General features: G+C 40.1%; 1 protein-coding gene across 1 annotated transcript in view; it reads right to left on the minus strand.

Annotated features, from left to right (window-relative positions):
* UTRN (utrophin) overlaps positions 1–17073 on the minus strand; it is a gene marked incomplete in the record, with an annotated part of 519651 nt that overhangs the window by 443048 nt on the left and 59530 nt on the right. The window contains 1 exon segment of the mRNA XM_070073468.1: positions 15687–15748. Within this exon segment, the coding sequence (XP_069929569.1) occupies positions 15687–15748 (62 nt within the window).

The following is a 17073-nucleotide window of genomic DNA, read 5'->3' on the forward strand; positions in this document are numbered from 1 at the left end:
CTTTTTTAAAAAAAATCTAAAGAAAAACCCCAAACTCCTTGTTTTTCTATGTTGGGTTATGTGGGAATTCTTTGTTCAGTCCTATATTCACCAATTCTTCTCTTTAAAACTCTTTTCAATCTAGTTTTCTTATTATTTATTGATTTTTTTCAATAATTAAAATAGTACAATAATTTTTAAATACAATTTCTATTTTCACTTTCCTTGTCCAATCATTCCTCTAATTTATGTTCATTTTATTTGATAATTTCCTATTATTTTATAGATGCATTCTTTATCTTCTTATACTTTCTAAAGCAGTTATTTTAAAGCATTTGTCAGAATTTATTTACCAAAATTATTTCTTCTTGAATCAATGTATGTTTAAATAGTTAATTCTGTTAGTTCTTATTTTTGTTGGAGATTATATGAATAACCCTCAGTTAAACATAAAATCTCAAAATCCTACCTCTTTCACCAAAAAGAATTTTTTTGTACAAGACATTTCAAAGTAGACAGTATAAAGTTGTACAACAATTCAAGAAAAAAAAATTCAGGGGACAGAAGTTCAATCCACATTTGATATCATTTATATCACAGGCATAACGTCAGTGTTTTCTAGTGTCAGAAAAGTATCACTAAATTCCAATAATGTCTAAAAGAACTAACAAACAAGCACTACTTCCTCATCCTAGCAGAAAGGTAAAATCAGGCTCTGAACATGAGAACATGTCAATTCATAAAGATCTCACAAGTTTTAATTTCACTACTACATAATATGATGATCTATAAAAGGACATATCCCATTCCAAAACAATTAATAGCTGCTGTAGCAATGTGAAATTATCCAATTCACAAATGAATAAACCAACTGGGACAACTGAATTCCAATAAAACTTTATTTGTGGAAAATGAAATTTGAATTTCATATAATTTCTCCATGTCAGAAAACATTACTCTTCTTTCGTACAACAACCCAAAAATGAAAAACCCTTTCTTAGTTTCACAGGCCACTCAAATACAGGCAAGAGAAAAGTGAAATGCTGTTAATATTGTTAGATACAATATAAAACATAGCAGCTATATTTTTTCAAACGTACAGGGATAAAGATGCACATGGGTACTTCAAAAAACTAGCTGAAAGCAGTATTATAAGAGAAGATGAGAGTGGGTTTTTGGTCTGTTAAAAGGCCCACATCCCCTATCAGAGTGCCTGAATTTGATGCTCAGCTCCTGACTCTAGCTTCTTGCTAATGGGGAACTGAGAAGGCAGCAGCATGATGGCCAAAGTGGTTGGGTTCCTGTCCCGATGTGGGATAACTGGATTCTGTTCATGGCTCACAGCTTTCGCCCCAGCTGGGGGCTACAGTAGGCACTCGGAAGTGATGACAGCATATGCTCTCTCTGTCTCTCAAATAAATGAAAATGGTTTTAGAAAAAAAAAAAGATAGTTGTTATGCTATAAAACAATATTTAAATCCATGTACTCTTTATCCACCATACACATTTTAATTTTTTGAAGGCCCCTTGTACACATAGATTTAAAAAACAACTTTTTGTGCCAATATAAATTTATATTTTAATTCCATTTTCCATCACATTTTTCAAGTATCCTCATGATACTGGCACCTATTATTTATTTATTTATAACAGCATATTAAGGTAAATATCGCCATCTTCCCTATTTGTCAGAAAAGGAAATTTGGACATAGAAGCGACATAACAAGGACAAGAAGAACCAGAATCTGATACACAAAGTGTGGTTACAAACCCAGGTTATCAATATCTGTGTCATCCAGCTGCTAAAGTGAGGAGGGCACAGTCCTGTGACATTTAGGGAAGGAAATCTTTAATCATTGGGGGTTGGATAGATCTTTAACAATTCTCGAAGAGGGCAACAAGATATATGCCACATTTAAATGAATTCAAAAGAAGACTATTTTTCTCTCCCAACACCCACTGTACAGCATATCTGGTGCTTTGGTATCATAGACTTGAAACACACAATCCATTCTGCAAAACAGTTTGGAAATGTCAGAAGTCATCTTGTAACAAAAATAAAAACTTATTCATCTTGATAGCTAATGTCTTAGTTAGATTTTTAAATCTTCGCAAAGAAAAGACATTTGCAGAGGTTTCTCTGATGGAGAAAATATGGTTTAATAATTCAATTGGACAAATACTTGGTGAATACCTCCTTTGTGTTTGGCCTTGCAGAAATGCCAAGTTCAGGTCACCCTCCACATTCACAAAACAGGGTTTTCATAGTTTTCCAATAAATATCAATGGTAAAAATGAACAATCTTGAACTTACAGGGCAGATAAGCCTTGGGTCACATTTAAATTAAAAAATAAAAAAGGATGTAAGAGGCAATATGATATGAGTCCATATGACAGATGGCACAGTCCAGACATGACCACTCTGGCTAGTCCCAGCTCACTCTCCTAACAAGAGTTGTAATCCCACCATTTTGACAAGACAGATCAGCATTAATACTTGCAGCTGGGACACCAGGGCTGCTGGATTCCAAAGCGTCAGAGCACAGAAGCCAACTGTCAGCACAATGCATGGGGAAGAGACGGAGTTCTCTCCACGAGCGGGGACTACAAATACCCACATGTGATGATACGACTGAGGAAGGCAAACCTGGTGGGCCCCAGTCACACACCGGCTCTGCAGGTGGCAGCCAGGGCTCAGTTCCAGCCAGGGGGTGGCTCTGTGGCAATTTAGGCTCACTGTTGGCAGAACTTCCAGTTTTTCAAAAGAAACATGAAAGCTGAATTCATATGTGTAACCTCCTGGTGCTGTAATTGTAATTTTGTAAAACATTGAGCCAGGCAAACACATCTTGTCAACAGAATACCAGGCCAGTATCCATCTGTGCACAGAATATGACCACACAGAGGTGAATTATAGCATCAGTCAAGAGTGAGTCCTTTGAAGAACTGATAAATTCTACGGATAGGCCACACACACATAGACAGCCACCCATAAACGAGGGAATAAGCTGAGCTGCAAAACCTCATCTTCTACGGTGGCAGTTATTACATTTGTTCAAACCAAAAACATTCTAGATTCTTTACCCTTGCATTTACTCCCTATCTCTCAGCCATTCACAAGCCCTGTCCTCTTATCTCAAAAAATACAGCCAGTGTTACTCCTTCTTAACACCATCATTCTCCAAGGCTATCCCAAACTGCCATTAACTCTTGCATGCCCTGCATCCCAGGCTGACTGATCTCTTTGCTTCTGCCTAAAGGAAGGAATAATTCTAATTTTAAGGCACAGACTATATCCTATCATGTTCCTACTTTAACCTAATAAACTCCCATTATAGGCAAATACAATCCAAACCCCAAATAAGATGTCTCATGGGATCTGGGTCCCATCCTCTCTCTGATCTGAAACTGTATTATTCTCTCTGTTTTTCAATAATCCCAAATCACAATGATTTCCATCATAGGTCAAATTTTGCAGCAGCAACAGCTGCAGTAAAAATAATAGGAAAAATAATTTGTAAAAGACTAAATATGAAAGTATTTAGAAAATACAATTTGGAGCTCTTAAAAGAGTGAAATGCTATTCTTTGTACCAAAAATGAATCAGAAAGGAAACTGGGACTTGGGTTTTCTGTTTGGAAAACCAAGTAGAGCCTTCTCTCTGTCCGGTGCAGAGCTGACACTGAGACGGGAGGCTGACAAATGCCGTTCTTGCCCTCAAGGCAACCAGAATCAAAATAGAGGTCAACAAAAACCGAGACAACACTCAGCACAGAGGATTTACAAGCCAGCCTGGTCCTGCCAAAACTGTACAAAGGCACTGATACTGATGCACACAGACTCTGTCCTAGGACTTCTCTAAACCCATTACAAATAGTCAAGTTGTAACTGTATAACAGGACAAGTGAACACACGACAGTGAGCATAGCTTACAAATTTATAACAAAATAGATGAAAATGTATAGTGTATCATACACTTGAGCTCTTTAACACTGTTTAACTGTTCTGTTTATTTATACCCTATTTTCAAAATAGGATTTGATGTACTCTGTTCAAGGCAATTGCCATTCGCACTGTTTATTCTTTTTTTTTTTTTTTTTTTTTTTTTTTTTTTTGACAGAGTGGACAGTGAGAGAGAGAGAGAGAGAGAGAGAGAGAGAAAGGTCTTCCTTTTCGCCGTTGGTTCACCCTCCAATGGCCACCGCGGCCAGCGTGCTACGGCCGGAGCATCACACTGATCCGAAGCCAGGAGCCAGGTGCTTCTCCTGGTCTCCCATGCGCATGCAGGGCCCAAGCACTTGGGCCATCCTCCACTGCACTCCCGGGCCATAGCAGAGAGCTGGCCTGGAAGAGGGGCAACCGGGACAGAATCCAGCACCCCGACCGGGACTAGAACCCAGGTGTGCCAGCACCGCAAGGCAGAGGGTTAGCCTATTGAGGTGCAGCGCAGGCTCCACTGTTTATTCTACACATACACACACACACACAATAGGGCTTCAAAAAGCTTTTGGAGAAATTAATTAACAGATAACGAAAGTTTTCCATAAACTTTTTGAAGTCCCCTCATATAGACAAAGTGTATGTACAGCAATGGATTTGCATTCATCTTACAGATTTATCTGATGCTCTTTATCAATGATGCCTCAAGGCTAGCATGGTGGCGTAGCAGGTAAAGCCTCAGCCTGCTAAGCTGGCATCCTGTTTGGATGCTGGATCGCTGGATCTGCTGCCTCAGCTGATCCACTTCTGATCAAGCTCCCTGATAATGGCCTAGAAAAACCAGCAGAAGACAACCCAAGTGTCTGGTCCCCTGCCACCCACGAGGGAAACAAGGAAGAAGCTCCTGGCTCCTGGCTTTGGCTTTGCCTTGCTCTAGCTGTTGCAGCCATAAAAGGAGTGAACCACCAGATGCAAGATTCCCTCTTTCTCTGTCTCTCTTTCTCTCTCTCCACCCCCTCTCTGTAACTCGTTCAAAATAAATTAATTAGGGGCCGGCACCATGGCTCACTTGGTTAATCCTCCGCCTGCAGTGCCAGCATCCCATTTGGGCGCCAGGTTCTAGTCCTGGTGGTGCCTCTTCCAGTCCAGCTCTCTGCTGTGGCCCGGAAGTGCAGTGGAGGATGGCCCAAGTGCTTGGGCCCCTGTACCCGCAAGGGAGACCAGGAGGAAGCACCTGGCTCCTGGCTTCAGATCGGCCTAGCTCTGGCCATAGCGGCCATTTGGGGAGTGAATCAACAGAAGGAAAACCTTTCTCTCTGTCTCTCTCTCTCTCTCTCACTGTCTAACTCTGTCAAATAAATAAAAAACATTAATTAATTAATTAATTAAAACATATCCCAATATCATCTGGTAACTTACTATAAATTTTATAATCTCTCTCTTTCTCTCTCTCTCTCTCTCTCTCTCTCTCTCACTAGTTTTTTCCCAAGGAGCAGGTTAACTTAAAAATTCAAAAAGTATAAATAATTTAACATTTCCCAATATTTTTAGCCAGAGTCTTTAACTTGTAAGTCCCAAATCTCAAAAGATATAAATTTAGCACTATTGTAGGTTCTTGCAATTTTTCACCAACTTAAAAATCAATAATTCATCTGTGAGCACTATGCACAACTCAGCAACTATAATAGGTTTACATGTAAATACACTTTTGAAAGTAGTTTACAACAAAAACCTTGTGTATTTTCCCTTGGAGATGAATGTAAAATGATGGAGAATTTTTCTTTGGATTCTTTTCTGTTAAACAATTTTTTCTTTTTGACAAGCAGAGTTAGACAGAGAAAGAGACAGAGAGAAAGGTATTCCTTCCATTGGTTCACCCCCAAAATTGCTGCCATGGCCGGCGCTGGGCCAATCCGAAGCCAGGAGCCAGGTGCTTCTTTCTGGTCTCCCATGTAGGTGCAGGAGCCCAAGCACTTGGGCCATCCTCTACTGCCTTCCAGGGCCACAGCAGAGAGCTGGACTGGAAGAGAAGCAATCAGGACTAGAACCCGGTGCCCATATGGGATGCCGGTACCGCAGGCGGAGGATTAGCCAAGTGAGCCACAGCACCAGCCCTATACAATTTTTGTTTTCAAAAAATGTGTTTATTTATTAGAGAGACAGATTGAGTAAGCTGTTACCTGGGATTACTCCTCAAATGTCTACAACAGCGGATACTGCATTTAGCCAAAAGCCCAGAGCCAGGAGGCAGGTAGCTCGATTACTTGAGCCATCACCTGTTGCCTCCCTGGGTGTTCACTGGCAGGAAGCTGGAGTCAGAAACCATAGCTTAGAATGGAACCCAGGCACTTTGACATTAGCTGGGGGTATCTTAACCACGAAGCTAAACATCTGCTCTCTATTAACTAATTTTTATAGTGTCTATTTATCACTGTGTAAAATAGATTTTTAAAAAAAGAAAGGTGCCTCCAGTCAAGACCATGTAAAAAGATACAATCAGGTTTGTCTCATTTATGAAGTGTGCAGCTTAATCAATGAAATTAAGAATGTGCGATCTTCCATATCAACTGTTGATTCAACCCCATAGTTAAAGAACGAAAGCAACATTGCTTTTGAATGAGAAGCTTGGAAGTAAAATGAGGACTTTGAAATGATGCATAAAGCATCCTTAAAACAGCTCGAGAAAGGAAAACCTGCAAGATGTGCCGCAAACCATTAGTGAGTTCAGGGATCCTAGCCATTTCTGTGAAGAATTCAGGATGCTCAGCACAAACACTTCAGCTCTGAGAAAGATTCCTTTTAGAACATTTGCTTGGACAGAGGGTGGAAGAGAAGAAAAGCAGAAGAGAGAAAGTTAAAGGAAGCCACGGAGCAATGACATATAAGGTCTTCACAATCAAATCAACGACTGTGTATCTACCTTCACAGCTACAAGATACTATGAAAAACGCACTAGACCCAACATCTTTCAGAGAATCTTCCATAAGGTAATCAGGCATGTAACAGAATTTTCACCTTGATTGTGGTAAGCAAAGCAGCTGATGATAAGACTGGATGATGAGGAACTATGTGTGGGACTCAGAAAGATGGCCATCAGTGGTTAAGAGTCAGAAGCCACTTGAATGTTGTCCTGACAAATATGGAGATAAAATCCACAGGCTGAATAAATTCTAACTCCATGTGCATTCCCAGGCAAGGACTACAGCTCCTGTTATTAATGCACTACTGGAAAGCAGCCAAAATGTCTGAAGAAGGTAGTTCCTCAAAAGATAGGCTTCTATGGAACTGAGGTGTGGCATTGGTAATGGCATTGATAACAATAATAGGAAGGAAAATAAAATGAAATTTTCTCAAAGTAATAAAGGAGAGCTAGCTGCCCTGGTCCTCTTTCTCAACGGGTGCGTCCTTAAAAACATAATAGGCTCAAATCTTTGGTCAGGATTTAGATAAGCCCTGTCTGCAGTTTAACAATGCAAGGCAAACACTGGAGCTGTTTCGGAGGTGGACAGGAGACAAGCATAAAATACATCCATGCACCCCTTGAGGAAACAAGCATTCACTCTCTGTCTTCTATTTTACTGGTGTGAAATCCTGTGCAGACTCAACTTCTACTGACTGCCTACAAGCATTTAATCTGATATAGACACTCAGTAATCAATCAATCAAGGGATCTTTCTGTTGGCATTTCTCTTCTGCGTTTCCTCGATAGATGATAGCAGCAAAATAGCAGTGTCAGTTTCCTCTAGTCCAGTTCCCCCTCATGATGGGTGGAAGGCTACCTGCAGCCATTAAAGCTAAAAGCTTTTTAGGCCAAGTACAGCTGAAAATGTGGCAAGTGTCTCCTTGTTCTATTTAACAGGAAACTACTATCTCTTCATCAATGCTCTTGTTACAGCCAATGCTCATACTGGCTCAGGTCTATCTATGCCTTTACTGAGCCCATGGCTGGGGTTGGATGTGGGGAGCAGGGCTGAATGGAAAGCACACAACAGGCAGCTCTCCCGTTTCTGGGTGACCCATCCCAAAACCAATCTTCAGTTACAAACACGTAACAGATATTCATCAATTTATTTCACAATCACAAATACTAACAGGCTCGATCAAACTAATTTATTAGAAAGTGGGCATTTGCCCTAGGCAGTGAACACTCCTGTGTCTCACATCAGAGTACCTGGGTTTCATTCCTGGCTCTGATTCCTGATTCCAGCTTCCTGCCAATGCAGACTCTGTGAGGCAAAGGTGATGGTTCCAATAATCAGGTTTCTGCCACTCTCACGGGACATAACTGAATTCCCAGTTCCAGCTTCAGCCCTGGCCCAGCCCCAGCCATTGCAGGCACTTAGGGAATGAACCAGTAAATGGGAACTCTGTCTCCCTGTTTCTATGTCTCGAAAAATTATTTTCAATTTTTCAAAAACCTTAATCACTTATTAATAACCCAGCAGGTACAAATCACTGCATAGCAAATACAAATTGAGTATCCCTTATCCAAAATGCTTGGAACAAATAGTGTTTCAGGTTTCAGATTTTTGGGGATTTTAGAACATTTGCATCTACATAATAAGGCATCTTGGGAATAGGATTCAAGTCCAAACATAAAATTCATCTATGCTTCACATACACCTTATACATATAGGCTGGAGATATTTTATACAACCTTTTAAACAATTTTGTTCATGAAATAACATTCATGGTATGGAATTTTCCACTTGTAGCACCTCCTTGGAACTCAAAAATGTTTCAGATTAAAAGTTCTAAATCTATTTTTAATATTTTACATTTTAACTAAAAAATTCATTTTACAAATACAGTTTTTAGACAAAAATCAAATTTTAAAAGCCAAGTTAAATGAAAACAATACAAACAAGAAAAAACTGTTTACATAAGTAGAGGCAAATATATCCAGAAGCTGGTGTTTAAGAACATAGAATGTATTTTATTGTTTGTTTTATCGCTTATCTTTTAGAAGTACTAGTGAATAAGCATAAGTTGAAATGTCTTTTTAAAAGAGCATTTGAGGGGCCGGCGCCATGGCTCACTTGCTTAATCCTCCGCCTTTGGCGCCGGCATCCCTTATGGGCACCAGGTTCTAGTCCCGTTTGCTCCTCTTCCAGTCCAGCTCTCTGCTGTGGCCCAGGAAGGCAGTGGAGGATGGCCCAAGTGCTTGGGTTCCTGTACCCACAGTGGAGACCAGGAGGAAGCACCTGGTTCCTGGCTTCTGGCTTCGGATCAGCGCAGCGCCGGCTGTAGCGACCATTTGGGGAGTAAACCAAAGGAAGGAAGACCTTTCTCACTCTCTCTCTCTCTCTCTTTCTCTCTCTCTCATCACTGTCTATAACTCTACCTGTCAAATAAATTTTAAAAAATAATAAAAAAGCATGAGGAGATATGGCTTCTAAAACAAGGAGTGAAGTTGCTATAGACACAGGATAGCACTTCCAAAACTTCATGGCCAATGGCATTAAAACATGCTTTTTGATGCAAAAAATAATATTGAAATCCATGTATACAAAGAGTCTTTAAAAAGTCATGGAACATGAATAGTATTTTTAAAAGTATGGATTTCAAAACAATTTGGAACCAGAGTAAACTAATTTTTATTTCATTTTTCCACAAATATTTTTGAGTACCTCATATTTATGGAATAAAGTCTTAGTAGACCCAATGTATAACTCTTCAAACTCGAGCCTCTGCTAGAGATTCCAATTATCATCACACAAGGATGTTGTATGGTCTCCTTCACAATACTAGAAAGAGGACTGAATATCCACAGGTGGCAGATGACCTTGATCGCTTCTCTAAAAATCTCCCTCCACGCTTACTTTTGTGACCATCAACTTCCTACGTGAAACAACTAGAAAATAATAGCATGCTAAAAGCAATGTCCCACTATCTCCAAAAAAGAACATGTCTTCATGTTGAACTTCATAAAAAGTCCTTCCTAGATTTCCTCCTTCATGTTGTTAACACACAGTCCAAAGGCGGAAATGTAACTGATGTGCAGACAGGGCTCACCCCCGTCTTAGTAAAGGCAAAAGCAGACATGTGCACACACTGCAGTTCAGCATTTTAAGTCTGCATATGCTCTACCTAACCATCGGTTAAACCTCTTTTGAGGATCGCTCACCAAACTGGTAAAAAGCTTCTGCAATTTGTTCCTTCTTGGCTCTGCCAGATGAGCAGCCCTGAAAGTCAGCCAAAAAAAAAGGTAGGCTCAAAGTCAGAACAAATTTCCCAACAGCACAGCAACCAGGCCTTCGCTGCCTCCCTTGGGAGACCAGCTCGCTAACAAGCCAGAGGCTCTGAAAATTAGAGGGAACAAAACACTCAAGTTTCACACAGCATACACTGAAATAAAGTGGCTGACTGAGCCAAGGGTTTTTGTTTGTTTGTTTTAACACACACATGTGGTATACAGCATGGATATCACTGGTTATGGGCACCTGATAGGGTTTTTATTTAACATTCCTAAATAATTATAATCTCCTATATGCTTCACAGCAGTGCCTCAAAACTCCTTAGCACTAGGAGGCAGGTAATAATGATCAAGTGTGTTTTATGGCTAAAGGAATGAAAACAATGTGACCTGAAAAAAAGACTAGCAATTTGCCTGAGGTCCTAAAGAAATAGGCAGCATATCCAAGAGTCAGTGTTTAATTTCCTAACCCTTAGCTCCCTTGGTCATTTTCTTCTGAGCGCTTCGTAACTTTTCAAAATGTAAGAGCCTTAATTTATTCTACACGGTATGACTTCTCAGGATACCCAAACTCCGAAGCATTGTGTACTCTCTGACACATCAACAAGAATTTGCAACAAAAGAAATGTGCTATCTTAGCTATCTTAGCCATCACGCACAAATTAGTATAATCTAAAATGGTATTACACCCACATTATTCAGTATTCTCAAGAATGAATTACAATGAAGGGAGGATTGGAAGGAGGGCAACAACTTAGGGACTTCAAAGCCAAGAAGATCCAAACATCATACTATATACCTTAAATAAATATAATTTCAATTAAAATACACAGGGGCCAGTGCCGTGGCATAGAGGGTAAAGCCACCAACTGCAGTGCCGGCATCCCATATGGGCACCAGCCCGATTCCCAGCTGCTCCTCTTCCAATACAACCCCCAGCAAATGCACCTGGGAAAGCAGCAGAAGATGGCCCAAGTCCTAGGGCACCTGCACCCCTGTGTGAGACCTGGATGAAGATCCTGGCTCCTGGCTTCAGCCTGTCCCAGTCCTGGCCATTGCGGCCATTTGAATAGTGAACCAGTGAATAGAAGATTCTCTCTGTAAATATATCTTTCAAATAAAAAAATAAATCTTTAAAAAACTGAAAAAAAATTTTTTTAGAAAAAGGATACTGGATATTTTCAATGAAATAGTTAACAAAAGAAAAAGAGGTAAAAGGATTATACTTTAAAATCACTCTAGCTATTCCCTCAAAAAGGGGAGAGATTAGGAGAAGGTGAAATGGGAGAGGAAGAACAAGTAGGCAGATTATTGCAGTAGCCCTGTGTTCCATGAGAATTTTCCAAAAAGGTAAGGTCACGGCTGAGACAAGGGTAATACTACATGTGTCAAAGACTTCATGTAACTCATTAATGAGAGACCCAGTAAAGAGAAACAACCATCTCAAAGGAGAATTCAAACAACCAAATGTTTACATACAAAAAAGGAAAAGTGAAATATATTGACAACAGGTGCAACAGCTGGTCTATTGAAGAGACAATAATCAATTACATTCCAACTAATCTGCATTTCAGGAACAAGAATAATTTTCATTACCTGTTTTCTACAACTTACAGAGTTGTAAAGTAGCTCAAAACTATTGAAAGACAGAGACAACCCAGATGGCTGAGCAGGACAGGACATTGAAGATCTTTTTGGGCCATTTTAATGTCTTTCACCATTTTTCACAACACAGATAATAATGACGTGGAAACTGCAGGTGTCAATAAAGATAGAAAGGAGTACACAACTTTGAACATTTGTGTTATCTCCTCTCTTACCACCACCAGTGTGGAAGCAGCCCAACTTATAGACTGAAGGCATCCAGAGTAAAGAGAAAAAAAAAATACATATATATATATATATATGGATGAAGTTTAGTGTCATTGCAATGAGTCCACTGTATCCAAATTCTCATAATTTATTAGATATATTCCTTCTAGGCTTTGATTTCTTGCTAGAAGTAATCTCAAAAGTTTCAGGGTCACCCTACTTTTGATCTTTGTTCTCCAAACAAAACAAGCTTTCAGCTTCTGTGTCAGTTTATATAACCAGGGCTTTTACTAAAAATGGTTTAAAATTTTTTTTCAGTTTTTTCCATTGTCTTAGAATTATAAGCATCCTGGGGCAATTTACATGGGATTTAAATTCCTATTTATATTATAAAATAATAGATACTTTGAATATCAAGTTCATTTAATAAATTATTGTGGTTCTGCTGAAGTTGGTGTTATCTGGAGTTTTTTAAAACTGTCAATGAAAAAAAAAAAAACTTTCAATGACCCACGATAAAGACTAAGAAATTTCTTCTCAGTTACTCTTTCTCAATTGTCATCTACATTCTTCTATACACACCCTTCCATGTTTCACTGTATTGTCTATCTGTCTTTATTCTCAAAAATAAGTACAAAAGTAATTCAGCCAGTTTCAAATGTTCTCTAAATCTAGGTCTAGCAAGACTATGATGCTTTCAAATTGACCTTCAAAATCAGTTCTAAGGTAATTCTTGCCCCATGATTAAATCAAGCTGCTGCAAGCTAACCTGCTCTAATTGTTCTATCTAGAAATTACTGCATTGCAAGTGATCTTTGGGCCACCCACCCCATGCTTCCTACATGCTCCTCCACATGGCTGGCTCCTGGTGCTTGGTATGAATCCAGATTTCTCTCTTTTTTAGATAGGGTTCTGACTCTCCTATGCATTTCTCTCACTAAATAAAAGCTTAAAACTTAAAAAAAAAAAAAAGATTGCATTACCCTCCATAATAATCAGGATGTGCCACCTCACCAACAGCAAGACTGTTGAGACCACAGCAATAAATCCCCCACTTCAGACCCTCACACTGGTTCAAACTGTATTGTCCCAAACATGGGCCCAGGAAGATGGATTCTTGAAAACTTTTAAGTAATGTCAAACCCAAAATATAGGTGATACTTGTGCCTCTAGAATAAAGCAATGTAAAGTTCTCCGAAAACACCTACATCTACTTTGGAATACACATAAAGTATATTCCCAAAGTTCCCCAAAAATACCTACATCTACTTTGGAATACATATAAAGTCACCAATTATGCAGATACTTCTATATTCTTATTCTCTATTTTATTTATTTATTTATTTATTTTCACCTACTAGAAAGGTAAAATAGCAGAAACAGAGATTTTCCATCTGCTGGTTCACTCTCCAAAGGGTTACAAGAACCAGGGCTGGGGAAGGCCAAAGCCAGTCACCCCATCTGGGTCTCTCATATGGGTGGCAGGGACCCAATTACTAGGTCATTATCCTCTGCCTCTCAGGATTCATTAGCAGGAAGCTGGATCCTTGGGCAGCAGAGAAGCTGTGCCTCAAACCAGCATTCCAGTTATGGGATGTGGGAGTCTGAAGCAGCAAGCCCCACCCTCATTCTCTAGATTCTTAACCCTTCTGTCAAAATCATTCTTTACATTCCTTACACTCTCAGAGGCAAGATAAAATATCCTTCAACAAAAACTTGTAAAACCTAGGAAACATGGGAGTTATATCATCCACTACAAATATGGGGATATGGAGCAATTTTTAACCTGTACTGCTATTCAAAATAACCTTAAAATATCCTCATTTTCCTTGGCAGCTCATGACAAGAGCCTCAGGTCATAAGTAAGGGTGTCAATTGTTAAATCAACAATGGGAGTCACTGTGCACTTACTCCCCATGTAGGATCTCTGTCCTTAATGTGTTGTACTATGTGAATTAGTGGTAAAACTACTATTCAAACACTGCTCTATACTTTGTTTTTCTTTGTGGGTGCAGTCTGTTGAAATCTTTACTTAGTATATACTAAGTTGATCTTCTGTATATAAAACTAATTAAAATGAATCTTAATGTAGAATGGGATGGGAGAGGGAGTAGAAGATGGGATGGTTTGCAGGTGGGAGGGTGATTATGGGGAGAAAAACTGCTATAATCCAAAAGTTGTACTTTGGAAATTTATATTTATTAAGTTTTCTAAAAAAATAAATAGAATTCATATGAACTTGAAGTAAAAAAAAAAAATCCTCATTTTTCCTTGAAGAGACATCAGTGTTTATTTTCCTGACCTTTATGACTTTCTCAAATAGAGAACTTTGAAAAATAAGTTTCTGGTGCTGGCACTGTGCCTTAGCGGTAAAGCCGCTGCATGCAGTGCCAGCATCCCATACGGGCGCCAGTTCGAGACCGGTCTGCTCTACTTCCAATCCTGCTCTCAGCTATGACCTGGCAAAGCAGTAGAAGATGGCCCAAGCCCTCATGGGAAGACCTGGAGGAAGCTCCTGGCTCCTGGCTTTGGATCGGCACAGCTCCAGCCGTTACAGCCAACTGGGGAGTGAACGATCGGATGGAAGACCTCTCTCTCTCTCTGCCTCTCCTCCTCTCTCTGTGTAACTCTGACTTTCAAAGAAAATAAATAAACCTTTTTTTAAAAAAAGAAAAATGTTTCCGTTAAAATAGCTTCCATTCTATTTAAAAGACTGCAACAGTCTTTCTCTGACAAACCTATATCTTTCATCCTGTTATGGAAATTCCTATAATCCATTCACCTGGAAATTTTTCCCACCTCAGACTGAGTGGACAAAATTCTAACTTCAATAACCAATGTGTGGGGCCGGCGCCGTGGCTCAATAGGCTAATCCTCCACCTTGCGGCGCCGGCACACCAGGTTCTAGTCCCGGTCGGGGCGCCGGATTCTGTCCCGGTTGCCCCTCTTCCAGGCCAGCTCTCTGCTATGGCCAGGGAGTGCAGTGGAGGATGGCCCAGGTGCTTGGGCCCTGCACCCCATGGGAGACCAGGAAAAGCACCTGGATCCTGGCTCCTGCCATCGGATCAGTGCGGTGCGCCGGCTGCAGCGGCGGCCATTGGAGGGTGAACCAACGGCAAAGGAAGACCTTTCTCTCTGTCTCTCTCTCTCTCACTGTCCACTCTGCCTGTCCAAAAAAAAAAAAAATAAAATAACCAATGTGTGATCATATTTAACCATTGTCAATTCCTCTCTCAGGCAAGCCCTATTGATAAAAGCATTGATTTTGTTACAAGCGGTTAGAAATGCAGAGAAAAAAAATGGATCTTTGAGGGGAAAAATGAGGAAGTATGCAAAAAAAAGAATACATAGAGCTGAAAAACATTATTAGCCACATGCACAATCATGAAGGGTCCTCAATATTGTTGCACAGGTGCCTGAGGGATAAGAATTTGGTGTTAATCAGGCAAAATTCTCCTAATGACACGTTCGTTTCCTCGATGTGCCCAGGACTCACAGCATGGAACGTGGCAGACTGTTGTCTTGGACATCTGGAGAAAGCCAGGTGAGAGTAAAGAGCATGACATGAACTGTTCACATCACAGTTTCCACTGAAATCCATTTCAGGAGTGAATAAATGAAGAATAACTGTTCCTACACATTGGAGAATTTTTATTACGGCACATTTCATGAGAAAATTTTGTTGCAATGTAAACCAAACTCCATCAACCCCAAATGAGGCATTTGAACCACCAAAAAAAATTTTGAAGGTCTTTCTTACCTTTGAAAAGCGAGCATTTATCCATTTGGTGAAGGTTTTCTTCTGTACGTCATTGTGCTCATCTGTGGACGGGAAAAGGAGAGAGAAGGGGAGAGTATGAGAAATTGTACCTTTTGTAAGTGTACTAAATAAGATTATCGCCCTCCTGGGGAGTTTCAAATAGTCCCAATTGGAGGCACAATAATGTGCAGCTAACAGAGACTGTGATGGGCACCTAGTGCATCACTTAGGGAGCCGCTAAAGCTCACCCTGGGGGCAGGCTCCAGCAGCCTTCCAAGGGACCTGCTGTCTCACACTAAGCCCTGGTGTGTCGCCACCAGATATGAAATCCAGGACTGTGGGAGAGCACCAGGCCCAACTCTCTAAGACACATAATACTACCTGCTGCATTTTGTGTTAAATCAAATTTCAATCATGATAAAAATGCTAGTATGCTCAAAAATAAATGAAGTTCTCCAACTTCCCAGGAATTCATGACTCTAACCTATATATCCCCCAAGCCCCATACAGGCTTTTTCACCCAGGACAAACAAAAAGTACAAGGTTAACAGACCATCCTGGCAGCCACTTTTCCTATAACAAGACTGACATAGGTTTTAATTATCTTGATCTATACAAACATTTTACAGGTACAGACATCAGAGGAGTTTAAAAACATTATCAACTTTGGTTTTTATTACAGATTTGTTTTCTGATCCATGGCAAATGCAAACTAATCTTTTAGAATCTAAATCCCCCTGAGCGTCTTGAAGATGGGCAGAACGATTTCCTTAGGTATAAGGAGGCCACACGGTCTAAGAAGAAGAGCAAAAGACTTCAGAACCAAATAGATCACATCTCAACCTCCAGGCGGTGTGACCTTGGGTAAGTCCTGAAGGATGCATCTGGGCCTCACAGTTCTCACTCGTAAAATGGGGATAAGTAACACTTAGCCTGTAAGGAGACTGTGAAGATCATTGAACAGAAAACAATGCACTGCTGGTGTTTAGCTCATAGCTATTATAATTATTGCAGTATAAACACAAAGATGATAAAGAAATGTCCATTTCATCCTTTGTATTATTCTGATCATCTGTTCTTCAACTGCTTCCCAGTTTTTTACAACAACCAGCAAAAAGAATCAGTGTTGGCTTAAGGCTCCTTAACGATCTCTAAGTCATTGTGAGAGCCATGGAAAAGTGCAGAAAGCTGTGTTTCCACAAACACAGCAAATAATGGACACAGCCCCATGTGCTCTGCCTGCACACTTCAGTTCCAGCCGGTCTGCCTCTTACCAGCACACACAAATCTTTTCCCTAATCTCTAACAGGATAATCTGAAGCCCATCTATTCTTCCACCAACATTGGTATCTCTGGTCCTTACTCCCTTCTGAAAGGAGAGTTTATA

The sequence above is a fragment of the Oryctolagus cuniculus genome, chromosome 5, assembly GCF_964237555.1.
Source record: "Oryctolagus cuniculus chromosome 5, mOryCun1.1, whole genome shotgun sequence".
Lineage (NCBI taxonomy): Eukaryota > Metazoa > Chordata > Mammalia > Lagomorpha > Leporidae > Oryctolagus > Oryctolagus cuniculus.